General features: G+C 46.6%; 1 protein-coding gene across 3 annotated transcripts in view; it reads right to left on the reverse strand.

Annotated features, from left to right (window-relative positions):
* The window catches only part of LOC121290177 (disintegrin and metalloproteinase domain-containing protein 12-like), a 450,435-nt gene that overhangs the window by 335,713 nt on the left and 87,389 nt on the right, over positions 1-27,333 (reverse strand). For all 3 annotated transcript variants that reach the window (XM_041210433.1, XM_041210431.1, XM_041210430.1), the window contains exon 3: positions 26,732-26,805. In XM_041210433.1, coding sequence (XP_041066367.1) covers positions 26,732-26,805 — 74 coding nt within the window. The remainder of the gene's footprint in view (positions 1-26,731; positions 26,806-27,333) is intronic.

The following is a 27,333-nucleotide window of genomic DNA, read 5'->3' on the forward strand; positions in this document are numbered from 1 at the left end:
GGTTACGCTCGGACCTGCAAGCCCTCACAGCGCCAGTGGCCACAGCTGCTCATTGCCAATGAGGGACACGGTGTGAGCTTCAAGCTTCCCAGCTCGTTGCCCATCCAGGGAGGTCCGAGGTGACCTCAGGTCAGCGGAGCAGCTGCCTGTCGTATCTGCGGGTTCCTCTCACGGCGCTCCGGATGGGGGCAACAGTTGCTCTGCCCCTCTCCCAGTGACCGCTTCATCGGGTGAGGCTGCAACGACTGGGGAGGTGCCAGCTGTGGACCTGGCAGATCCTCCCAGGTGGGGCCAGCACAGGCTCCACGGGCCAGAGGATGGCTGCCAAGGTCATCGAAGCCAACAGGACAGCAGAGTCAGCAGGCTATCTCAGATGCCACTCCGAATGATGGGGTGGCACCAAGACGTAGCACCCGTAAACGTAAGCATGAGGCACCTTAGGCACTCCACGGGTTTCTCACTGGTGCTTTTGTGTTGGCCCTAGGTTAGAGAATTATTATTTGTTTATGGTTGAGAAACGTTTTGCTTTGATTTTGTGTGACCTCATGATGGTGAAAATTAAAACCAGATGTGTTACCATGGCTGAGGGTGGCTCCTTTGTGCTGCATTTGTATGTTTTACATAAATGTCATGAGTGTTTGAGTGGACATTGAGGTTTATGTCCAAAACCCTTATTTGCAGCTGATGAAGTGGCAGGTGTAGCAATTAAGAGCCGAGTATGGAAGTGCCAGGCAAGGCTGGTCTTCCTGATCCATATGTGTGGAGTTAGCTGAAGGTTCATTGGATTAAAGCCTCCTGGGTGTCCCTGCCTCCTTGGTGTAGTTCCGGGTCAGCGTTTAGCCTCTCATCATTGCCCTGTGCTTCCTCATCCTCAGAATCACTGCTGGAATCATTGTGTGCAGCTGCATCCACTGCGTCAACATCTTCTTCATCCACAGCGTCCCACCCTTTCCAGCGCAAGATTGTGGAGAGTGCAGTATGCTACCACTATCACTGAGACATCATCTGGGGGGTACTGGAGCGTGCCCCTGAGTGGTCCAGGCATCAGAAGTGAATCTTGAAAAGACCGATGGCTCTCTCCACCACAGCCCTTGTGGAGCATGGCTCCTATTGTACTGCTGCTCAGCTTCTGTTCTTGGATGGTGGAGAGGCATCATGAGCCACCTTCTGAGGGTACAGCACTTGTCATCCAGCAGCCAACCATCCAGCTGAGCCAGAGCACTGAAAAGCCTCGGCACCTGGGAGTGTCTGAGGATATCGGCGTCATGGGAGCTGCCTGGGTACCTTGCACCGACTTGTAGAATCAGCATCCTGTGATCACACACTATCTGCACGTTCATGGAGTGGAAGCCCTTCCTGCTGACGAAGGCACCGGGCTCACCTGCTGGCGCCTTGATGGCCACATGCGTGCAGCCTATTGCACCCTGGACATGGGGGAAGCCAGCAATGGCCACGAAGCCTCTGGCTCGCTGTGCCTGACTTGCTTGGTCGCAGCGGAAGTGGATGAAGGTCAATACCCATCAAAACAGAGTGTCTGTGACCTGCTCGACACAAGTGTGGACAGCTGATTGGGAGACACTGCAAAAATCACCCACTGAGCCCTGGAAGGAGCCAGAGGCATAGAAGTTGAGGACAACAGTGACCTTCAGAGCTGCTGGTATGGGGTATCAGCCCACACAGTTAGGAGAGATCTCAGGGCCAATTATCTGACAGACATCGTGTACTGTCTCCCTTTGGCAGTGCACCTCAGTCATATTGAGGTATCTGCTTCGCCGCCTGTATATCCTGGCAGCAGGATAGTGGCATCTTCTGTGGTCCCTTCCGCCTTGGGCTACCTCTTGGCCCTACACCCCTTGTGCCTGCCTGTACTTCCAACGGTGGCTCCCCTGGAGGCTGAATGTCCACTCCTGGCCTCCTCCTTATTCTAGCCCTCCCTTCCTCCTCAGAGGAGCTGCCTCCAGTGGACATGTCAGAACCATACCCAGTCTAAAGGGAGGCCTCCGAAAAGCTGCAGGCCCGATAAAGATTCCTGACTGAAGAGTGCTGACCTGAAGGTTAAAAGTACAGAGAAAGCTGCTGGAATTCGTTCTGAACTGCTACAGATCACACAGGCAAGTTTAAAAAACTTTCTGCAATAAATACTCACAGGCCAGATTGACAACCCCACTGAGCCCTCTTATCTCGCCCGTGGATGAGTTTTATTAAAAAGTTGCTTACCCGCCTGCCCGTTGCACCTGGGCGCCAAGCCGAAGATCGCACGAGCACCTGAAAATTAGCGTCGATTGCCGATCTAAGGGCCTTAACTGGCCCATTAATTAATGGCAGGCGCCCAGCGAAATATCGCGATGGCACGCAGTGACATCAGGACACTCGCCCAACGTCACCACGTGTCATTTTACATGCTGACATGTGGGGCCTGCGCCCCCCCACGTCACCCAGAAAATTCTGCCCCTTGTGTCTGCTAAGAATCTCGAAGGCAATTTTTCTAATGGGAAAATCCAAGCAAAGTGGAATGGTACAGAATGGAATGAAAAGAGAAAACATGGCACAATGTGAAATTGTGTCATTCGTAATGGGATACCAGTGGGGAAGACAGAAAGAAGGGAAATGGAATAGGGTGGAAGGGAATGGTCTTACATGATGTGAAGTGGAGTCACTGCATTTCAGCTCACATAAACAGGACATTGGTTATACAGCTAGTCCATTTGACTGTCCAGTTCAATTTACTGATCAAAACTTGACAACTACCAGAGCCTGATAGAATATTACTTCATTTCCAGTCATTTTCCTCAGAGAAGCTTTTGAAATCCAACTACTTTGAAATAGATTTCTGTGAAATACATATGCCCCCTTTTGCAGTGATTTTCCCAGATTTGGATTAAACTCACTATGTAAAGGTACATGTGGTAGAAAATGTCTAACTGTAAAATGTTCATATTCACGGTATGATTTCGTAAACAATCACCAATAGATGTAAACTGACAGAAAGTATTACCAAGGCTAAACTAAACTGAGGCTTAATCAAAAAAATGAGGCCTCGAGAAATCTGGTAACAAGAGGTGAGGAGAGAAATCCGTTTTATCGCCTTGCATTAATATTGGTAATTTTATTAACCAATCAGTTTTCAATAACGGGTCATCAATATGTATTTTTGATGAATACATTGCAATGGAGATTCAACAGGCATAACAATTTTACATTTTTGTGATTTAGTCTGAAGAACCACCGTCTGAAAAGCTTGGAGCATCTGGCAATATACATGAGATAAACAAATCAAGGCAGGGATCCACTTGGCTGAGTGAAGAATGATTAAGTGTCTGGAGTGCTTTTAGTTTGGCATACTCCACACTTCTGTGTAAAGTCGGACCCGAGAAAGGGATGTCATTGTCTCCTGGGTTGGAATTGGACTTCGCATAGATATTAAGTTTTTAAAATAATAGCTACAGTTGCTACGCAAGCCCTTTCTTATCTCATCGCTAAATATAACATTTGCACTAAAAGAAAAATCAGTTCTCTGACACAGTATGGAAACTGTAGATGGAAGTTAATGCCCTCCCTCAAGGTGAGCTTGGAGGCAGGAGAGGCATTTAATCAGGAGGGAGGGTGCCAGGTGGAGACTCCGCTGCCTTCCCACCTCTGCTCCTATTACGTGTGGGGTAGGGTGGGATGACCTTCCTGCCCAGTCACCCATTGAGGCCTTTAATTGAGGAATTAATGGTCACTTAAAGGACTCATCCCACTACTGCTGTTATTCAACCAGTGTAGACAGGAGAGGCCGGAAACCCAGAAAACAAATCCTACTCAATTCATGCAAGGCAAGAAATTCGATTTCTCATCTTAGGTCTTGTTACCAGATTTCCCAAAGTCCCATTTTTAAAATTATGCCTCAGTTCAGTTTGGCCTTGATAACACTTTCGGTAGTCAGTTCACATCTATTGGTAGTTATTTATAAAATCATACAGTGCATATGAACATTTTACAGTTGGACGTTTCTGACCATATGTTTGGTCCCCCTTAAATAGTGAGTTCAGTCCAAATCTGGGCAAGTCACTGCAAAGGGAGGCACGTGTATTTCACAGAAATCCATTTCAAAGTAGTTGGATTTCAAAAGCTTCTCTGAGGAAAATGACTGGAAATGAAGTAATATTCTATCAGGCTCTGGTAATTAAAGGACCTAGTATCAGAAAGGGAGAGTCTTGAGGCTGACACCAACCCTGCAAGCCCCATTCTGCCTACACTCATCTGCGCCCTGGGGGTCCCTGGGCGGTCCTAGGCCTCTCCCTGGGCACAGCCGGCAACTTCCATTGTTCCCACTGACGCTGCCTGCAATGGGTTGATGCCAGCCTCTGATTGGCTGGCAGCCCTTGGGGCCGTCGCCAAGGGACATGATGTGGGTCTTTCGCCAGATCTTCAGCTGGTGGAGGAGACCCAAAATTGCCTGCATTAAATACCTTCCTGCAAATCAGTAAAAAATCTCATCTGGCTGATTTCTAAATTCAGGGATTGCTGCTCTGGGGTAAATTTCCCAAACAACAGAACTCACAAATTCAAAACTTGTCCCATAGTTATGGTTTTGTCTTGTATTTGCAGCATAAAATTAAAATACAGTGATGACATATGGCGGCATATTTTCTGCCACTGCCTCAGACATGATTTAACAGTGTGGTTCAGACTAAACTGATGTCAGAATAAGCAAGGTTCAGACAGTAGTGATGTCAGCATGGCAGTGGTCTCAAATTAAAGCTGTGCAAATATGCCTGTATGTCAAAATCACATTGGCCTTCAAAGATCATGAAGTTTCATACCTTACTGATTTCAGTACAAGCAGAAATATTGATACTGGCGAAATATAGACTGTCTGGAAACCCATAGGCCTGCTACTCGATTACCTTTTGGAAAATTTTATAATTAAAGAACAGTTTGTTGACCCATATGCATTCTGCAGAACTCATCTGCTCCAAGGCCACTTAAATTATCCAGCCCCTTGAAACTGAGCTGTGCAATAAGCTGATTTTGACTTCAGGTCATCCAAAAACACTGCTGCCATGTCTTTTACACACCAAATTCAGTGCACCCATCACCTGTGTTCATGGGCCTGTGCTGGCTGCCAGAAAAGCAACAAGTCAATTTTAAAATTTTCATCTTTGTTTCTAAAGTATTTCCATGGCCTTGTTCCTCTCTACCTCTCTACCACAGCAATCTCCTCCAGTCTCACATCCCTCTGAAATATCTGCACTACTCTTCATTCTGGCCTCTTGACCATCCCTGATTGTATTTGCTCTGCCTGTGGCTGTGCCTTCAGCAGCTTAGGCCCTAAGCTCTGGAATCCCCTCCCTACACCTCCAAATGCCAATTTTGCTTTTTAACGCTTCTATGAAACTCATTGAGGCATTTTATTATGTTAACTGTGCTATATTTCAATGCAAGTTGTTGTTGTTTGAAGAAGCCATTTGATTTCACAGTTTCTGCAATCGAGCTGTGATTAAGCTGCTAAAATCAATGGGTTAGATAATTGAGTTGCCTGCCAGGCAGATGAATCTACGAAAGTGTGAAACACATGAAGGTTACCAAACTGCACATCGTCCCTAAAACTCAGTGTCATGCTCTGCATTCTAAATGTTAAACATGTCAATTGTTACAAATTCCAGTGTGGTGAAAATAGCCTGAGCACAATGGCTATCTTGTTTAAAATTACACAATGGATTTCCTACTCCATTTAATGCGCCAATAAGCCAATCACAGGTTATTAATTGTAACATCAACTGGTAATGGGTCAGCAGGGACGATCTCACTGAAATGCTCAACATACTAGGAGATCAAATGCTGTAATTTTAAATGCAGAGATTTTGAACAAGTTTTTAAATTTCAGCCTTTGCTCCGCATATTAGGAAATACACGTCAAAGGCAGTATTTAACGGTGACAAGAAGGTTCTGGCCTAGCGGGCAAGAGCCCTGCGCCACCTCTTTTAGGGAAGGCCCACCATGTTAAGTCAGCCTCTTAACTGGACAGTGGCGGGCCTTCTCCAGGATCAAGGGCCCCTGGGCAGAAGTCCTACCTGCCAAGAGCTGCTAGCCAATCAGAGGCCAGCAGTTCCATTGAACAGCAGTACCACTATGGAGGTGGTGGCTTGTATTGTCACTGGATTTCAGACCACAGGTGAGTGACCTTAGGTCATTTAGGAATATTTATTCACGCCCACAACTCATCTGAAAACAACATCATCATATGTGGCTCTTGTTATCGTGTCCCTTATGATATTTGAGCAAACGATGGACACACATGCTGGTTCTCTCACTCTGGCCTGTTCCAGCTGTTGCAGAAGGGTCAATGACTAGAAATCAAAGTTGTAAAGAGTAACTTATACAACTATATATGCACAGCGATCTGTTTGCTGCTGTAATGCTGAAATATTTGCTTTCAATATGAAAATGGCAAATTTCACATTAATATGGGTATATGATTTGCTGATGATAGTTATAAATTGTCTGGAAACCTTCGATGAATGATATTCAGTTCCACCTATACTAATTAATTTAATGGACACCTCCCTTGTGCACACATTTGCTGTATGCATGGTTTTATATTTATTTATATTAAAATTCATCTGTGATTCTTTGATCCCTCTGTTTAATTGGTGTGAATGTTTATGAAGACTGTTTATTTCCTTCTGACCACACAGCTTAATATTATCTGCAAATTCTATAATATATACAAGATGTTCTCCTCCAAATTGTTTAGGAATAGTGTGAATAGCGGGGACATAAAACAGACCCCCTCCACCAACCCCTGCTCCACCTTCAATTTTACGATTCACCTCAGAGAGAGCTTTTGCCAGTTAGTATCACCTCCTACTTCCTAATGAGAGTCCCACTCTCAATTCATCTTGTAATTAATACTCTGAAAGAGTTTTCAAACGTGTTTTGTTTGTGGCTGATGGAGCTGTCTTATTATGATTTATTATGTTGCTGTGATGTCTACACGAGATTGAAATGCAAATGCAAAACACACAGGAGCAAAAAATGTTTTTTATTTGCTCATGGGAAGTGGACATACTGACTTGGCAACATTTATTATACACCCGCCCCCCCCACTGCCTTGACAGTATTAAGACTCAATCATATTGAGTGGGACTGGAGTCACTTGCGGGCCAAACCAGGTAGCATGGACAGGCCTATTGCTCCTAAAGAACATTGGTGAACCAGGTGGTAACTTATGTGGTCATTGCCAGCCCAGAAATTGGAAGATTTGTTCAAAGATGCAGCCTGACTTTGCAAAAAACGAACTCACAAACTCTGGACTGCTAGCCAATGACCAGTGGCAATAACCACTGCACTACCACTCCGAGTGTGAATCTAAATACCATTACCTGCATGTGATTGTGAACATTAAATCTGAAGAGCAAAACTTCAGAATATATAAATAACATATACATTATTACATTACTATCTGAAACCTTTGGGCGGAATTTAATGTCCTCGCCCATAGCAAGTTTGGCAATGAGGAGGGGCATTTAATCGGGTGGAAGGATGGCGGGAGATGAGCCCACTGCCTTCCTACCACTGTTACAATTAAGTCTGTGGCGAGAACTCATAGATGGCCTTCCCACCGCTATGACAACTGAGGCCCTCAAGTGGCCAATTAATGCCCATTTAAGGGCCTCATCCTGCCGCTGCTGGTATTAACCCAGTGGCTGGTGGGAGACTCGCCATGCAGGGAGCCTGAAAAACAAGTTCTAGTATGTTTGCTAGGGGCTTGCGGGGATGGGGGGAGTCCCTCGTTGACAGGCATTTAGTACTTGAGCAAGGAACCCGAGAGCGGGAAGGGGTGGGGATGCAGGTGGGCGCCTCTGAAAGCCATTCCCTTAACCATGCTGCACACCCATTTTTCCCCTTATCCTGCAACCCCTACTCAATGATCCCCCCACCCCCACCAGCCGCCACCGCCCCCCCCCCCACCCCCACCCCTCCACTATTATTCACCTGTGCCTGGGTTCATCGGCAATCCTGGGCCTCTGGTAGGTGTAGGACCTACCGGTAGCAGCCACCACCTCCCCAATAGCACTGCCAAGCAATGAAGAGTTGCCAGCTTCCGAGTGGCCGGTTAGACTTCTGCCCCCAAGGTCCTTGATCTCGGGGAAGGCCCTCTTCTGCCCAATTAAATATCTGATTAGCACTTATGCATCGGGCCTTAATGAAAAAAGTTGACACAGGGCTCCTGCCAGTTCTGCAGCTGGCAATCATCCATTAAATACCACCCTTTGAATGTGTTACAGCCACATAGCATTCTTCAAACTATTTAAACTGTGTTAAATATGCATTTTTTTTTTGTTGAGGCACGACCTCAGATTACATGGTTCAATGGTATATTTTTCAAATTATTTTTTGTAACACACTTTGCTATTGTATGTGCACTGGACCTCTAAAATCTGCAGAATTGATCTATTCTGAGGTGTCCAATTAAGCCATTTCTATGCTAATATCCCATACAAATTGCACAAAGGAGACAAAAAAAGCTCCAAAATTATCTGACATCTGGATTCCAATGTGTCACTGTAAAAGTGTTGCAAACTTGGGTAAATTCAGTGCAAAATAATGTTGCCGCATTACAATAATTATGCTGCATAAGAACATGTACACATTGAAAAGAGGAAAGCTTTGTGTGGATGAGGTATATTGTAGCACTTGATCACATAAAAACATCTGACATTTACTGCAATGGATGAAACAGACATTTGAAATTTATGAGACTCTAAAATACAATTTCAAAGAAATGGGTGATGTTTTTACAACTGGTATTAATCCAAGGCTTCTCATTTCCAAGGCTTCTCATTTCCATGCCAAAGTGTCTTCCCAACAATGAGTCATGATACAGAGTTCCATTATTTATCATAATCCTAATAGCTCTACAGGCCTTGATTTCATAAAGGGAAATGGTTTTATCTCTGTTGAAGCTGGGTGCAGGACAGCAGTAAATGTCTGGTTAAAAAGGCTCATTTCTATTAAAGCCTGAGATAAATGACTAAAACCCTAATCTGTTATAGCTGAATTGTTAACAGCTGCTCAGTGTTAGACTCATGAAACACAGTTTTCTTGATATCAAGATTCAGGATAGCACAGGTAACATGTTATTTATGTCACATATGGGCCAACAAAGGGTATCATATTTGATTCATTTGAATCTGAAGTGGACTTAATTAATTGGCGTCATCAGCCTCAGAAAAATTAGGCAGGGTTTCCATTTCTGCTTGCTAGTGAAACATGTTGGAAAGTGTATGTTTGTGGACATCAAATTAAAACTGGACCTCAATCAAATGTGATGCCGTTCATAATGTTATGGTCAGTTGACAATTACTGCCTAACTTCAGGTGAAGAATGGCCTCTTGCAAGGGTTGCTAACACCTGTGGAATTATAAGACCATAAGACCATAAGACATAGGAGCAGAAATTAGGCCATTCGGCCCATCGAGTCTGCTCCGCCATTCAATCATGGCTGATAGGTTTCTCAACCCCATTCTCCCACCTTCTCCCCATAACCTTTGATCCTCTTACCAATCAAGAACCTATCTATCTCGGTCTTAAATACACTCAATGACCTGGCCTCCACAGCCTTCTGTGGCAATGAATTCCATAGATTCACCACTTTCTGGCTAAAGAAGTTTCTCCTCATCTCTGTTCTAAAAGGTCTTCCCTTCACTCTGTGCCCTCGGTTCCTAGTCTCTCCTACTAATGGAAACATTTTCTCCACGTCCACTCTATCCAGGCCTTTCAGTATTCTGTAAGTTCCAATCAGATCCCCCTCAACTGCTAAACTCCATCGAGTATAGACCCAGAGTCCTCAAACATTCCTCATACGTTAAGCCTTTCATTCCTGGGATTGTTCTCATGAACCTCCTCTGGACCCTCTTCAGGGCCAGAACATCCTTCCTGAGATACGGGGCCCAAAATTGCTCAATCTTCTAAATGTGGTCTGACCAGAGCCTGATAAAGCCTCAGCAGCACATCCCTGCTTTTATATTCTAGTCCTCTCAAAATAAATGCCAACATTGCATTTGCCTTCCTAACTACTGACTCAACCTGCAAGTTAACATTAAGAGAATCCTGGACTAGGACTCCCAAGTCCCTTTGCACTCCAGTTTTCTGAATTCTCTCCCCATCTAGAAAATAGTCTATGTCTCTATTCTTCCTACCAAAGTGCATGACCTCACACTTCCCCATGTTGTATTTCATCTGCCACTTCTTTGCCCATTCTCCTAACTTGTCCAAATCCTTCTGCAGCCTCCCCACCTCCTCAATACTACCTGTCCTTCCACCTATCTTTGTATCATCTGCAAACTTAGCCAAGATGCCCTCAGTTCCTTCATCCAGATCATTAATGTATAAAGTGAAAAGTTGTGGTCCCAACACTGACCCCTGCGGAACGCCACCAGCCACCGGCCGCCACCCTGAGAAGGACCCCCTTATCCCCACTCTCTGCCTCCTGCCAGACAGCCAATCTTCTATCCATGCTACTACCTTGCCTCTAACACCATGAGCTCTTATCTTACTGAGCAGCCTCCTGTGCAGCACCTTGTCAAAGGCCTTCTGGAAGTTCAAGTAGATAACATCCATTGGCTCTCCTTTATCTAACTTACTCGTTACCTCCTCAAAAAATTCTAACAGATTTGTCAGGCATGACCTCCCCTTTATGAAACCATGCTGACTTTGCCCGATTTTACCATGCATTTCCAAGTATTCTGAAATCTCATCCTTAATAATGGACTCTAAAATCTTACCAATGACCGATGTCAGGCTAATCGGCCTGTAATTTCCCGTCTTTTGCCTCACTCCCTTCTTAAACAGGGGGGTTACATTAGCGATTTTCCAGTCCTCTGGGACCCTCCCTGACTCAAGTGATTCCTGAAAGATCACCACTAACACCTCCACTATCTCTTCAGCTATCTCCTTCAGAACTCTGGGTGAAATCCATCTGGTCCAGGTGATTTATCCACCTTCAGACCTTTCAGTTTTCCTAGCGCCTTGTCCTTGGTAATGGCCACCATACTCACCTCTGCCCCCCGACTCTCTTGAACTTTGGGGATGTCATTCATGTCTTCCACCATGAAGAATGACGCAAAGTATCTATTCATTTCCTCCGCCATTTCTTTGTTCCCCACTACTACTTCTCCAGCGTCATTTTCCAGCAGCCCAATGTCCACTTTTGCCTCTCTCTTACCCTTTATACATCTAAAAACAACTCTTGCAATCTTCTTTTATATTACTGGCTAGTTAACCCTCATATTTAATCTTCTCCCTCCTTATTTCTTTTTTAGTTGTCCTCTGTTAGTCTTTGTAGGCTTCCCAATCCCCTGGTTTCCCACTGCTCTTTGCCGCATTGTATACTTTCCCTTTAGCTTTTATGCTGTCCCTGACTTCCCTTGTCAGCCACGGTTGCCTCGTCCTCCCTTTAGTATGCTTCTTCTTCCTAGGGATGGATTTTTGCTGTGTCTCCCAAATTACGCCCAGAAACTCCTGCCATTGCTGTTCCAAAGTCTTTCCTGCTAGGCTTATCTCCCAGTCAATTCTGGCCAGCTCCTCCCTCCTGCCTCTGTAGATGCCTTTATTCAACTGTAATACCGTTACATCTGATTCCAGCTTTTCCCCCTCAAATTGCAGGGTAAATTCTATCATATTATGGTCACTTCCTCCTAAGGGTTCCTTCACCTTAAGCTCCCTTATCAAATCTGCCTCATTACACATCATTAAATCTAGAATTGCCTGTTCGCTATTGGGCTCCACCACAAGCTGCTCCAAAAAGTCATCTCGTAGGCATTCCACAAATTCCTTTTCTTGGGATCCACTACCAACCTGATTTTCCCAGTCTACCTGAATATTGAAATCCCCCATGATGACTGTAACCTTGCCTTTCTTACATAACTTTTTATCTCCTGGCGTATCTTGTGTCCCACATCCTGACTATTGTTCAGAGACCTGTACATAACTCCCATTATATTTTTTTACCTTTGCGGTTCCTCAACTCTACCCACACAGATTCTACATCATCTGACCCTACATCATTTCTTGCTATCGATTTAATTTAATTTCTTACTAACAAAGCAACCCCACCCCATCTGCCAACCTGCCTATCTTTTCGATAGGATGTTTATCCTTGTATATTTAGCTCCCAGTCCTGATCCCCTTGCAGCCATGTCTCCATGATGCCCACCACATCATACCTGCCAATTTCAATCTGTGCCACAAGCTCATTTACCTTATTTTGTATACTGCGTGCATTCATATACAACACCTTCAGTCCTGTATTTCCTGTCCCCTTTCTCATTGTCGTCCCTTTATCTGATGTGCTTGAAGTTAGATTCCTAGCCCTTTCCAAACACTCTTTCCTATTTTGTGTTCTGGAGACTTTCCTGGGCTCTCCTTTCTTTTCAGTTTTTTCATAATTTTCCATGAAGTTGAATCCACCCCCCAAACACGCTAACCTGCTGCTTTGTTTCCCATTAGTCATACTTCTTGGAGTTTTACCCTTCCCTCCTCCACCCCCCAACTTTCTAGTTTAAAATGCTGTTGACCACCCTATTTAGCCTTTTTGCTAGAACATTGGCCCCAGATCGGTTCAGGTGGAGACCGTCCCAACGGTACGGATCCCTCCTGTTCCAATACTGATGCCAGTGCCCCACGAAATGGAACCCCTCTTTCCTGCACCACTCCTTTAGCCACATGTTTACTTCCCTTATTCTCGCATCCCTATGCCAATTAGTACGTGGTTCGGGTAGGAATCTGGAGATTATAACCCTTGATGACCTATTCTTTAAATTAGTTCCTAGTTCCTGATAATCCCCAAACAGGTCCTCTTTCCTAGTCTCACCTATGTTATTTGTCCCGACGTGGACCATAACAACTGGATCCTCCCCCTCTCTCTCCAATATCCTTTCAAGCCGGTCAGAGATGTCCCTCACCCTGGCACCGGCAGGCAACATACTATGCGGGACTCTCGATCCTGCTTACAAAGGATGAAAGAATCAGCCTTCAGCTGAAATTCTGCGGGAAGAAACTTTCTTTAAGACTGCTCATTTTTACTGCATAAAATTTGAAGAGTTCGGCAAACAGTTGCTGCTCCCAATGTGCTGCTGTAAATTTGGTGAAATTTCAGCAAACCCCATTTAGGCAAAGGAAAGAATCTCCCACCGACTTCTGCCAAAATTACAGCAGCAGAGCAGATGGAGCTGAGGAAATTTCCCAGCAAAGAAAGATTCTTTAGGCATTATTCAAAGTCATGTACTTAATAATAAACCTGGTTACCAGCTAAATTTATAATGTCCAACAGGCTTCACACAGACTTGAAATAAGCTGCAAACAAAATACTGAGGCAAGTAAAAAGTTATCGGGCTGAATAAAGGAAAATAAATGAAGATGTTATACTATAGCAGTGAAAGGGATTGAGAGAAAACAGTTTGAGCAAATGTTATATACCAACATGACAGAGCATCGAAAGGAAGAATCGTATACAAATGAAATTTTTTGTGATTTTTTTTTTAAAAACAGTGTCTTTAATTCCATTTATCAACAAGCATTCAAGAATCCAGCACTCAGGTGTTAGACTCCCAACTGGGATACTAGAGTTGGAATCTCCTGTGTAAATAAAGTACGTTTCGGAACAAAGAAAGGTAATTCAACTCATACCAGTTGAATTCTTTTTCTTGAAAAAAAAGTTCTTGTTCCAAACAGACTAATCTGGACCAGTGCCAAGTGCATATCCTTCTTCCCTAATCAGCAACTTTTTTATTTCCTTCTTTAAAGCTTCCACAGATTGTGCAGCCGTGTTTAGTAGCATATATTCCACGAGTTTACAAATCTACGTGACAAAAAAAAAAGCTGGGTCTTAAGTCATGTCCTGCTTATGGTTTCCTAAGCTTATAATAATGACCTCACCTTGTTACTTCCTGTAGAGGACAAGTGCCTGGCCAGGGACAGAAGGAAAACAACCTTGAGAGTTATCCCTTCCTTTTCTGTTTAAACATGCAGAAAAATTTGCCTAAGAAGCAGCATGGATGGCATCTGTTGAGATTTTGTCGAAGGCTCACTAGGCCTGAGGGAAGCATCAGGCAAAAAGAGAAGGAACATCAAAATCTGTTCGCTGCAATGGCACTAACTCATAAATCAAGGGCTTCACAAGAAAACTAGATACATTAGGGTACTGTAACACAAGAAAAACTGCTAAAATGCTGGTTTTATTACCATAAAAGCTTGGCTAGAACATTTGGGCATGACTGGGCAATCATTTGGCATCGGGTTGATCATAAGGGAAATATGAAATAAATAAATAAAAGTGTTGAAAGCATTGGAAATATTCAGCAGCAACGTACCCCCTATTTTTTTTTTGAATGTGCAGGTGGTTCATTTAAGTGCACAGCCCCTTTAAATATTTTGCTCGCCAGCACACGTGATAACTTAAAGAGGCCAACCTGTGCGGAACCTTCAGATTGCTGTGTGGGAATGTGACTGTGCAGCTTAAATGAAACACTGCTCAGCAGGTCAGACAGCATCTGTGGGGAGATAAATAGAGCAAATGTTAACTCTGTGCCTCCCTCTGGAAATGCTGCCTGAGTATTTCCAGTCTTTTATGTTTTTAGTCTAGACTACAGTATTTTGCTTTTGTTTTAAGTAAGTAGGTTCTATAGTAACTGTGGGGTGAATCATACAAAGCGGATTTCCCACCCACTGGCTAAAAAATCGGGGAGGTGGGGTGTGTGTGTGTGTATGTGTGTGTGTGTGTGTGGGGTGGGGATGGGTGGGGGGAGAGAGTGAGCCTGCCGGCAGCAGCCCCGGCTGCCTTGCAACCACTTAATGGCCAATTGGACGGTAATAGGTTGGAGGCGGGATTTCTGGGCTTCTGGGTCAGGAAATCGTGCCTCAGGGAGATACAGGCCAAGCAGAGGTCAGCAGCTCGCCAGCACTTCAGGCATTGTGATACTGGATTATTTAATTATGGTTGGGTGTCTCACCGGGGTGCCAAACTGACAGATTTCCAGTGAGGGGTGGGGGTGTGTACAAGGCTGGAATCTGAGAAGCCATTGGGAGAAGTGCAAGCTGGGAGGGCCCTCCAATCCACCAAGGAGGCCTGTTAAGGAGCCCCCCCTCCGCCCCCCTCAGCCTGCCAACAGGCCGTGCTGGCCACTCGGTGTGGGTCGCTCCTGCCCCCGGTAAAGTCCTGGCGGCAGCGGGGCTAGGCCCTTAAGTGGGCATTAATTGCCCACTAAAATGCCTCAATTGGCCCACTGGTAGACAGGCTGCCCAATGCCATCCCCACTGCTGGCATAATTGCAGTGTGGGAAGGATGGTCAGGCAGGAAGGCTGTGGACAAGACGCCTGCTGGATTTAACGTGTCCCTGCCTTCAAAACCATTAGCGGGGGGCGGGGAGCATTACATCCAGCCCAGTGGCATTCGAAAATGAGATGAGAATTTTAAAACCAATGCTTAATTGGAAGCCAACAGTAAATCAGCAAACACAAGGATAATGGGTGAACCAGGCTTGGTTCTTGTTAGAACACAGGCAGCAGAGCTTTAGATGACTTCAAGTTTACAGGGGATAGAATATGGGAAAGCGACTATAAGTACATTGGAATAGTCAAGTCTAGAGGGAACAAAGGCATGGATGAGGATTTGAGCAGCAGATGTGCAGTGACGTTACAGAGGTGGAAATGGGCAATTGCAGAGATGATGCAGTTACGTGGTCAGAAGCTCAAATCTGCGCCAAATATGACAGCAAGTTTGCGAACAGTCTGGTTCAGCCTCAGAGTTGCCAGGGGCAGAGTCAGTGGGCAGGAAATTTTTGCTGGGGGCCAAAGACAATGGGCAGAATTTTCCGTCTGGTGGGGGCGCGGAGCAGGAGTAGGTGCAGACCCGATCGCTACCTGCATTCGGGTCCATGCTGCCATTTTATGCGTGCAGGCCAATTAAGGCCTGCCCAGCATATTTCCCAACCCCCGAGGATAGCGGGAGTGTGCGGGCAGCAGCGGGCATGTACAGACCACCGGGTCCAATGGTGACTTGGCAGCCTGTTTAAACAAAGGCCTGGCAGCCTTTTGTAGGCTGCTCACAATGGCTAGTGCTAAGCTGCAGCAGAGGGGTTCAGAAGAGCAGGTCAGGCTGGAGGGTAGGCCAGCAGAGCAGGGCAGACTGGAGAGTAGGCCAGCGGAGCAGGCCAGACTGGAGGGTAGGCCAGCGAAGCAGGCCAGACTGGAGGGTAGGCCAGCGGAGCAGGCCAGACTGGAGGGTAGGCCAGCGAAGCAGGCCAGACTGGAGGATAGGCCAGCGAAGCAGGCCAGACTGGAGGGTAGGCCAGCGAAGCAGGCCAGACTGGAGGGTAGGCCAGCGAAGCAGGCCAGACTGGAGGGTAGGCCAGCGGAGCAGGGCAGACTGGAGGGTAGGCCAGCGAAGCAGGACAGACTGGAGGGTAGGCCAGCGGAGCAGGCCAGGCTGGAGGGTAGGCCAGCAGGGGCCAGTGCACCCCTCATTTTTCTGATGATTGCCTTGCTGCCCTTCTCGAGGAGGTGGCAGCACAGCGGGAGGTGTTGGTCCCACAGGATGGGAGGAGGAGGCCCCCCCCCACACTTGACGAAATGTGCCTGGGAGGAGGTTCCGAGGTCCTGCGATGTGGTCCAGTGCACCTGGATCCAGTGCCACAAGTGCTTCAACGATTTGTTGCGCTCTGGCAGGGTGAGTACCATGTTGGCATTGGGCATTTAACCCAGCAGGTTGGCATACCCCTCTGCACTAGCCCCATTCACCCCCCCAACACAAATCTCAGTGTCATAGCTGTATTGAATCATTGACAGCATTTTTCCTTTGCTAGGTGGGCAAGAAGATAGTGCCCATGTTGAGGTCAGCCTGAGTGAGTCATGAGATGAGTTTTCTGCCGCATCTGAGTCCCACATGACTGGTTTGGGGGCAACCTGGAGGAGCTGCACCTAGGCGCAGACTCAGAACTCCAGGACATATCCTAGTCAGGGTGATGAGATGGTGGAAGGGGAGCCTCAAGGTGGTGTGGCAACAAACCATCTGCTGCCCTCTGTGCTGCAGATGCTTGTGCCTCCTTGCTATGGGAGGAAATAGCATCTGGTTCCTAATGTGATGTAGGCAGCATGTGCCCAAGGGGGGATGGGGGGATGGGGAGCAGGCCTAGCTTCTTTGTCTGAGTGATCGGCAGCAGCGAGATGAGGAGGCACTGGAGGCCTGATATGTCCCACTGGTTGGGATGGTCCGAGTGCAAACAGAGTCCATGTCCAATTTGCCCTAATCATGTTTCGAATCCACCCAGGATTACAGGTATCTCCGGGACATAAAACGTTTCTCGGACTGCTGTTCCCGTCACATTCTGAAATCCACACTCAGTGCCATGCGCCGCCATATGAACACACTCGACCTCTCCCTCCAGCAGCACCGCCGTACCCTTTTTCAAAGCTGCACGTGCCCCCAGTTTCATTTTATCCTTCGGCTCATCCGACGCCTCAACAAGAAACTTTTTCTCTTTCTCTCAAGTGCTAAGGAACGCAAGCTGCAACAACTCATTGACACCAACACCCAGCTAGGACCCTCCACCCCTGCCTGTTCCTCCGTCCCCACCCTTTCTTCCAATCCCAACCCCAGCCGTGTATTCACTATACCCCCTGACCTTCCCCTCTCCGATGCTGAACGTTCAGTGCTCAGCAAAGGACTTAGTTTCATACCCTTACGCCCTCACCTCAATGAATTTCGGGCTCGGCATGATGTTGAACTCTTCTTCCGCCGTCTTCGTCTCCGGGCTCACTTCTTTGGGCAGGAGTCCTCTCCCAGTTCAACGGATCCATTTACCCATCTCCAATATTCTCCCTCCACCTGGACCCCTCCCTCTGGATCCTTACCTTCTCTCGATCTTTTCATTGAGAACTGTCGGCGCGACATTAGTCGTCTCAATTTCTCTGCTCCTCTCACCCATTCTAACCTGTCTCTCTCTGAACTTACTGCACTCCATTCTCTCAGGTCCAACCCTGACATTGTCATCAAACCCGCTGACAAGGGTGGTGCTGTTGTTGTCTGGCGCACTGACCTCTACCTCGCGGAGGCTGAGCATCAACTCGCAGACACTTCCTCCTACCTCTCCCTGGACCATGACCCCACCACTGAACATCAAGCCATTGTTTCCAGGACTGTCACTGACCTCATCTCCTCTGGGGATCTCCCTCCCACAGCTTCCAACCTGATAGTCTCCCAACCTCGGACGGCCCGCTTCTATCTCCTACCCAAAATCCACAAACAGAACTGCCCCGGTAGACCGATCATCTCAGCTTGTTCCTGCCCCACAGAACTCATTTCTCGTTATCTTGACTCCCTTCTCTCTCCCCTTGTCCAGTCCCTTCCCACCTACATCCGTGATTCCTCTGACACCTTACGTCACATCAACAATTTCCAGTTCCCTGGCCCCAACCGCTTCCTCTTCACCATGGACGTCCAATCCCTCTACACCTCCATCCCCCACCAGGATGGTCTGAGGGCCCTTAGCTTCTTCCTCGAACAGAGGCCCGAACAATCCCCATCCACCACTACTCTCCTCCATCTGGCTGAACTTGTTCTCACACTGAACAATTTCTCCTTCAACTCCTCTCACTTCCTCCAAATAAAAGGTGCGGCTATGGGTACCCGCATGGGCCCCAGCTATGCCTGTCTCTTTATGGGGTACGTGGAACATTCCTTGTTGCAGTCCTACTCCGGCCCCCTTCCACAACTCTTTCTCCGGTACATCAATGATTACTTCGGTGCCGCTTCATGCTCTCGTCAGGACTTGGAAAAATTTGTTAATTTTGCTTCCAATCTCCACCCCTCCATCATTTTCACGTGGTCCATCTCTGACACTTCCCTTCCCTTCCTTGACCTCTCTGTCTCAATCTCTGGTGATAGACTGTCCACCAATATCCATTACAAACCCACCGACTCCCACAGCTATCTCGACTACAGCTCCTCACACCCCGCTTCCTGTAAGGACTCCATCCCATTCTTTCAGTTCCTTCACCTCCGTCGCATCTGTTCCGATGATGCTACATTCAAAAACAGTTCCTCTGACATGTCCTCCTTCTTCCTTAACCGAGGTTTTCCACCCACGGTCGTTGACAGGGCCCTCAACCGTGTCCGGCCCATCTCCCGCGCATCCGCCCTCACGCCTTCTCCTCCCTCCCAGAAACATGATAGGGTCCCCCTTGTCCTCACTTATCACCCCACCAGCCTCCGCATTCAAAGGATCATCCTCCGCCATTTCCGCCAACTCCAGCATGATGCCACCACCAAACACATCTTCCCTTCACCCCCCTTATCGGCATTCCGTAGGGATCGCTCCCTCCGGGACACCCTGGTCCACTCCTCCATCACCCCCTACTCCTCAACCCCCTCCTATGGCACCACCCCATGCCCACGCAAAAGATGCAACACCTGCCCCTTCACTTCCTCTCTCCTCACCGTCCAAGGACCCAAACACTCCTTTCAAGTGAAGCAGCATTTCACTTGCATTTCCCCCAACTTAGTCTACTGCATTCGTTGCTCCCAATGTGGTCTCCTCTACATTGGAGAGACCAAACGTAAACTGGGCGACCGCTTTGCAGAACACCTGCGGTCTGTCCGCAAGAATGACCCAAACCTCCCTGTCGCTTGCCATTTCAACACTCCACCCTGCTCTCTTGCCCACATGTCTGTCCTTGGCTTGCTGCATTGTTCCAGTGAAGCCCAACGCAAACTGGAGGAACAACACCTCATCTTCCGACTAGGGACTTTACAGCCTTCCGGACTGAATATTGAATTCAACAACTTTAGGTCGTAAGCTCCCTCCCCCATCCCCACCCCCTTTCTGTTTCCCCCTTCCCTTTTTTTTCCAATAAATTATAAAGATTTTCCTTTTCCCACCTATTCCATTATATAAAAAAAAAACCCCACTAGAGCTATACCTTGAGTGCCCTACCATCCATTCTTAATTAGCACATTCGTTTAGATAATATCACCAACTTTAATTTTAACACCTATGTGTTCTATTGTACTATTGTCGTTGACATCTTTTGATGATCTGCTTCTATCACTGCTTGTTTGTCCCTACAACCACACCCCCCCCCCCCCCCCCCACCTCTTTGTCTCTCTATCTCTCCGCCCCCCACACACACACCTTAAACCAGCTTATATTTCAACTCTTTCTTGGACTCGAACGCAAGTTCTGTCGAAGGGTCATGAGGACTCGAAACGTCCTTTTCTTCTCCGCCGATGCTGCCAGACCTGCTGAGTTTTTCCAGGTAATTCTGTTTTTGTTGCCCTAATCAATGCTCTTCTCTCTTTTTCAGGAGGAGAATGCTAGCAATGCGGCCGAACGTGTGAGGACTGGAGGTGGCCAGGCACAGCTCCCCATAATAAGCTGCTTCAAGCAGGAGACCCTTGAACTGGAGAGGCGCCATGCACCCAGATCTACTGGTGTTGGTGAGGTTGGGGTGCCACGGCCAGGTATCTATACCCAGCAGTGAGGTCAGCATTGTCCTCCCAACAGCCATAGCACTGATGATATTGAAATTAGTTATTGTTGCAACATTGCTGGTCCATTGGTTATGGAAGGTTGAGTGCATAATAAGCCTGGGGGACAGGGATGAACTTTGTCATTGTCTGCACGTTAACTGATCCACTGTCCTTGTTCTTTCTTTCAGCATCATCAGAGCACGGCCAGGAGTAGGAGCAGTAGAGGCCCCCCTCTCACACCTGAGGGGCCTGAAGTCTCACCAGCGTCACGCCATTTCTGCGAGACAGGCACCAGTGCAGATATTAGCACCTCGGTGGGAATTAGAACAATGGCTAGTGTCCCGGTGCACAGTGGTGAGGGCACTTCACACTCGCTGGAGGAGTTGGCAAAGACAGAGAGTGCCCATGGCGCCAGCAGTCGGAGGGCTGCAAGGGACCAGGCACATGCTCAGTCGGTGCCTGATGATGTGCCTCTGGAGTCGTCTGTGACACAGCAGGTGCAGGAAATGTGGCTGGGTGTGCGGGAGGATCTGGGGGTGATGCATGAGGCTATACTTGGCACGGTCTTCGTGCTGGAGGAGTCTATGCGGACGCTCGCTGAAGCAATGAGCCACATATCCAAGCACCGAGCATCCTCCATGGAGAGTAGCGACTCTCGTGGACAGCTTCCTCCAGGAGACCCATCAGGGCTTCCTGGGGGTGCGCTTTGACCAGCAAGCCCTCACATCGGCAATGACCTCAGCTGGTCACTGCCAGTGTGGGAGATGGTGTGGGTATCAAGCTTCCCAGCTCATTGCCCATCCATCCATGGTGAGCAGGGAGGTCCGAAGCAAACTTACATCGGCGCAGCAGCTGCCTGTCGCCTCTCCGGGCTCTTCTCAGGGCGCTCTGAATGAGGGCAACAGCTCCTCCGCCCCTCTCCCAGTGACCTTATCATCCGATGAGGCTGCGACGACTGGGGAGATGCCAGCTGCAGAACAGGCAGCTCCCTCCCAGGCGGGGCCAGCACAGGCTCCACTGGCCAGGGGACGACAGCCAAGGTCATCAAGACCAACAGAACAGCAGAGTCATCAGGCTGGCTCAGATGCCATTCCGAGCAATGGGGCAGCACCAAGATGTAGTATGTGCAAATGAAAGTATAAGGCACCAAAGGCACACCATGGGTTTTTCACTTTTGGCCCGAGATGAGGTCCTTAATTATTTCTTTCTGATTGTTAATGCTATTGTTTTCTCTTTGTGATAAGTTTTATTGCTTCACACATTAAATGCAGATGTGTGACCATGGATGAGGGTGCCTCATTTCTTCTGCATGTGTATGGTTGACAGAAGTGTAATGAGTGATTTGTTGAGCATTCAGCTTTATTTACAAGGCCCTGAGTTAGTGCTGCTGACCTGGCAGATTTTGCACTTCGGTGTCAAGTATAGAGGCGGCAACCCAGGCTTGTCCTGGTGATCCATCTGTGTTGTGCTAGCTGAAGATTCGTTGGATTAAAGCATCCCGATATCTCTGCCTCCCTGGCATAGTCCCGGGTCAGTGTCTACCCTCTCAGCATTTCCCTGTGCATCCTCAGAAACATCATGTGCAGCCACAGACACTGCATCGATGTCTTCATCGTCCACTGCATCCCCCCTTTCCAGCGCAAGATTGTGCAGAGTGCAGCAAGCTACCACTATCACCAACACACGATCTGGGGGGTACTGGAGTGCGCTTCCTGAGTGGTCCAGGAACTGGAAGGGCATCTTGAGAAGACCGATGGCTCTCTCCACCACAGCCCTTGTGGAGCGTGGCTCCTATTGTACCGCTGCTCAGCTTCTGCTCTTGGATGGCAGAGAGGCATCAAGAATCATCTTCTGAGGGGATAGCCCTTGTCACCCAGCAGCCAACCATCAAGCCGGGCTGGAGAACTGAAGAGCCTCGGCACCTGGGAGTGTCTGAGGATGTAGGCATCGTGGGTGCTGCCTGGGTACCTTGCACAAACTTGTAGAATCTGCGCCCTGTGATCACACACTATCTGCACGTTCATGGAGTGGAAGCCCATCCTGTTGACAAAGGCACAGGTTCACCTGCTGGTGCCTTGGTGGCCACATGTGTGCAGTCTATTGCACCCTGGACGCGGGGGAAGCCAGCAATGGCCATGAAGCTTCTGGCTCGCTGTGTCTGGCTTGCTTCATCCCAACGGAAGTTGATGGAAGTCAATGCATGCCTGAATAGAGCATCTGTAACCTGCTTGACACAAGTGTGGACAGCTGATTGGGAGACACTGCAAAGATCACCCACTGACCCCTGGAAAGAGCCAGAGGCATAGAAGTTGAGGGCAGCTGTGACCTTTAGAGCCACTGGCATGGGGTGTCCACCTACACAGTTTGCAGAGATCTCAGGCCCAATCATCTGACAGATATAGCTGACTGTCTTCCTTGAGAGTTAGAGCCTCCTTCGGCACTGCACCTCAGTCATACTGAGATAGCTGCTTCACCGCCTGTATACCCTGGCAGCAGGATAGTGGCGTCTTCTGCAGCCCCTTCCGCCTTGGTCCACCTCTTGGCCCTGCACCCCTTGTGCCTGTGCCTGTACTCCCAAATATGGCTCCCCTGGAGGCTGAATGTGCATTCCTGGACACCTCCCCCGTCTAGCCCTCCCTTCCTTCTCAGAGGAGCTGCCTTCAGTGGTCAGATCAGCTCCCATACCCAGGCTAATGGAAAGCTTCCTGAAACCTGCACGCCCAGAAAAGATTCCTCACTGCAGAGTGCTGTCCTGAAGGTTAAGAGTCCAGGAAAAGCAGCTGGAATGCATTCTGAAGTACTGCAGATCACACTGGCAAGTTTGAAAAACATTCAACAATAAATACTTCATGGAGCAGATTCACGAACCCACTGAACTCTCTTATCCCGCCTGTGGATGAGGTTAATACAAATGTCTCCCGCCTGCCAGTGGCGCCTGTGCGCCAACCCAAAGATCACACAGGCACCGAAAAATCGGCATCGATTGAAGACTAAAGTGCCACAAGTGGCCCATTAATTAATGGCGGGTGCACGTCGGACTTCATTGCGCGGCCGCCCAGCAAAATATCGCGATGGCGCACGGTGACATCAGAATGCTCTCCCGCCGTCACCGCGCATTCTTTTACACACGGACGTGCAGGGCCTGCCCCCGCACATCAAACGGAAAATTCTGCCCAATGGAGTACTTTAACATGCTTAAGGGTGCTTGACTTGGTCTTGATTTTTTAGTTGTGATGGGCAGCCAATGAACAGCAAACAAAATAGATGTTGTCCCTGAAAATGGAAGTCTTGAAATATGTATGAAATATTTGACATATAATATTAATCTGTTTTAATTTAAATGCATCTCCCTGCAATATTGAATTTGGCAATAATGAATGACAAGGTCAACACTATTGGTAGAATATGGCGGGCAGAAAGTAATTCAAGTACATGATTAATTGTAGACAGAGCAGGGTCAGTTTAATAAACGTTCCATTCAGTCGAGTAGCACTTGGTCACCAGCAGATTGCTTAGCAACAGTGTTAGCTGTAGGCTTTGGCTCAGTACATTGGGGATTGAACTGACTGCTCCAGTCTGCTTTGGACATTCCACTGACATGCTGCAGTTGTAACTGTATCCAGTAAGGCTGATTCTTTCTTTACTAAAACATTTTTTGTTTATTTTGATTAGCTAACATTAAGGTCAAGCTACAAGATACTGGCTTGTCAACTGTTTTTTCTTCTAAAATGCAAATATTTTACTCAGCTCCCCCAAGTGTTTGTTTTCACAACTTAGTCTCATCATTCAGATGAAAAGAAAATGAATTGTTGTGAATTTGAGTTTAAAGCAATGATTAACATAAATTTTAAAAAGAAAATATTGCATTCAAATGCAACTACACAAATTATAGTAATAGTATTAGCTAAAATAGATCCTTCAGTAATAAGAGATCCACAGATTGATAGACTGAAAAGAAGAATCATTCATTTTCTGTGAATCCAAATCCTTGTAAAAATAATAATAGGTATTATTATCTTAATCTCTAAAATTTATAAATTCAGCCGATGAAACTGCCAATACGACTGGAAGGAAGCATATAACATCTTCAGCGGGAAGGGCATCCCTTGCAATATTAGGAAAGGAGAATAATGGGCCTGAGACCTGTTTGAGACCCCTCACTGCACTCAGGAAGACCAGACTTTGGGGTCGCCTGCTACCAACACGATACTTTTTGAGGAGCTGGAGTATACCTATGGACCCTATGTTTAAAGGATGAAGGCTGCCATGACTCCTACTCCCTAATGGATACTGGACCAGTCCACCCGACTTCCGCTGCCCATCACTGCCTCCCCCAACTGCCACAAACAGCCTGACTCCTCTGAATACCTACCCTTGCCTCTGTTTTCCCCAATCCTATTTCCAAGCTCCATTTAACTGAGAACCGTTGTGGCACTATCAGCAGCCTTCAGTTAAGATCTGTATTGACCATTCACTGGCTGGCTGTTCATGCCACTCGTTTGTTAAAAATGAGGCCCAAGCTCCAGTATCGGGGCCACCACAGGCTTTACCATTCAGCCATCGAGATGCTCACCCTACATGTCCAACAATGAATTTTTATCCAATATATCTTAAAAATATAAATTAACTGTCACAATACATAAATAACCATTATTTTATGATATGCTAGGTAAAATTTCAATCTCTTGATAGCACTGTACAGTGGAGAAATCTCTTCCTTTGCTCTCCTCCATCCTGGTGGAAAGCATTATTACTTGTTTTTCATGTAATGAATTCTGCTTCAACTGTACAGTGTGTGAATAAACTGGTCACATATTATTCTAACTCAGTAGAGTTCTCTTTACTTTTGGTAGTTTCATTGCAAGCCAAATTAAAGAAACCTTACAGTGACTATATAGTATGCAATTAATGGTACCAACAGAAAGCATAGGATAAAAGAGCATTTTGCAGTGTATTATGGAACTAAATAGAATTCAACAGCATTTTACTATTGCTGGGCTTTAGTTGGTGGCTCTGAATAAACTTAATTTTTAAAATTTTATTCTAATCCACATCCAGATTAAAATCCATGTAATCTACATCCATCTAAATCTGGATGACATCACAGAGACATGTGCCAGGCAGACACACATGAACCAGCTCAGTTTAAACTCAACCTGATCAGCAATGATGGAACAGAGGATATTCCATCTGATGATGCAGTGTAACAGGTGTTCTTCTCATAAAGAATTGTTTTGTCACATTTATGAATGGATTCATGAATTTAGTCTCCACAAGTGCTGTGTTCACTGTGTGCTTTTGTCTTCTGCTGTGGCAATAGAAGCGCTAGTTACCAATCAACACTGAAGAACTCATCAACACTATTCAGAGTATCCTCACAAGCTACAAAAATGACCTAAGCCAAACCAATCCAAACCAGGGACAAAGATCTGAGGGTACATTTCTCTTTGTTCACATAACTGCAGTCATAGTGTGTCCATGGGATAAAAATTGGGAGAAGATCTACGAATGGCAGCTGCAGGGGCTGCAAAATTAATCATCATCAATTTTTCAAAACAACTTACCAATTTCCATCTTGAGTGCATATGTTGCCAACACCAAAGTTTACCTCTTTTTAGTACAGTTATGTAATACACAAAGGATTGTTTTGTTCTGCACACTATGGGCTATGGGCTGTATAATCCTCACGAGATAGATTTAAAAGTCAAAACTGTAATCTTCAACTTTAGAATTGAGCATGATGTCTGCACTCAAGCATTGCTGGAGCACTCAGAGCAAGAATGTTTAACTGAAAACTTGTGGTTCAGATTTATTAGGACAAGACAGAGTTACTGCAAAGTACCATTTCTGCCAAGGTGGGAATATTTGATTGATAAATAATATTGTTACATGTTTTAAGCATTAAAAGTAAAAGTAGCAGGGTCATTAAAATACACTAACTTGTCAACATATTCATCATGTGGCAAATATAAAAAGCAAAGCTGTAAATTAGAATAAACTTTTATCTATGATTTTAATGAATGTTCAATATTATTTAGCATATTTAACAGAATCTTAGAATGTGTAGATTAATGTTTATCTTAAAAGCAATTTAAATAGGAACATTAGAGTTGCAAAATGTTTACCAGAAGCTATGCATCATTAAGCAGAACACAGTTATTGCCTTAGGCGTTACATATGCCATCAATTTATAGCACAGACTACGTAAGGGCTACTCACTCATTTCTTTCAAGTTCGATGATCAACTGTTTGCCTTCAGCTTCAATTAGGAACTTCGCCCATTTAGGGTGACTCTGTGATACAAAATATAAAAATCACAAAATAGCATTTAAAATGATTGGGTAGTCCGAGTTCTCATTTGAATTTGTCTGAGGCTGTCTGAAGTACAATAGCAACTATTCTATTCACCAGGTCCCTCTGTGGTTTCTATCTAGGTATTGCTGGGCTATGATGAGTCCTGGTATTATGTAAGTTATAATCAGAACAGCCTAGCTGTTTATGTGTGTCCAGCATGCAGATAGAAAAGTCCAGATGGAAATGTTGAGTGGAGTGTTGGGCAGAATTTAATGCCCTCCCCAAGGTGAGTTTGAAGACAGAGGAGGCATTTAATCAGGTGGGAAAATGCCAGCGGGGCCCCAATGCCTTCCTGCCACACTGCCAATTGAGACCCTTAAGTAGCAATCAATGTCCACTTAAGAACATCATCCCACCATCGCCATTATTCAACCAGTGGCAAGCAGGACACTTGTCATGCAGGAAGCCCAAAAAGCATACTGGCTCCTGGGGAGGGACGGGGGTCCCTCGTTATCAGGCAATCAGCG

Source organism: Carcharodon carcharias, chromosome 17 (genome assembly GCF_017639515.1).
Source record: "Carcharodon carcharias isolate sCarCar2 chromosome 17, sCarCar2.pri, whole genome shotgun sequence".
Classification (NCBI taxonomy): domain Eukaryota; kingdom Metazoa; phylum Chordata; class Chondrichthyes; order Lamniformes; family Lamnidae; genus Carcharodon; species Carcharodon carcharias.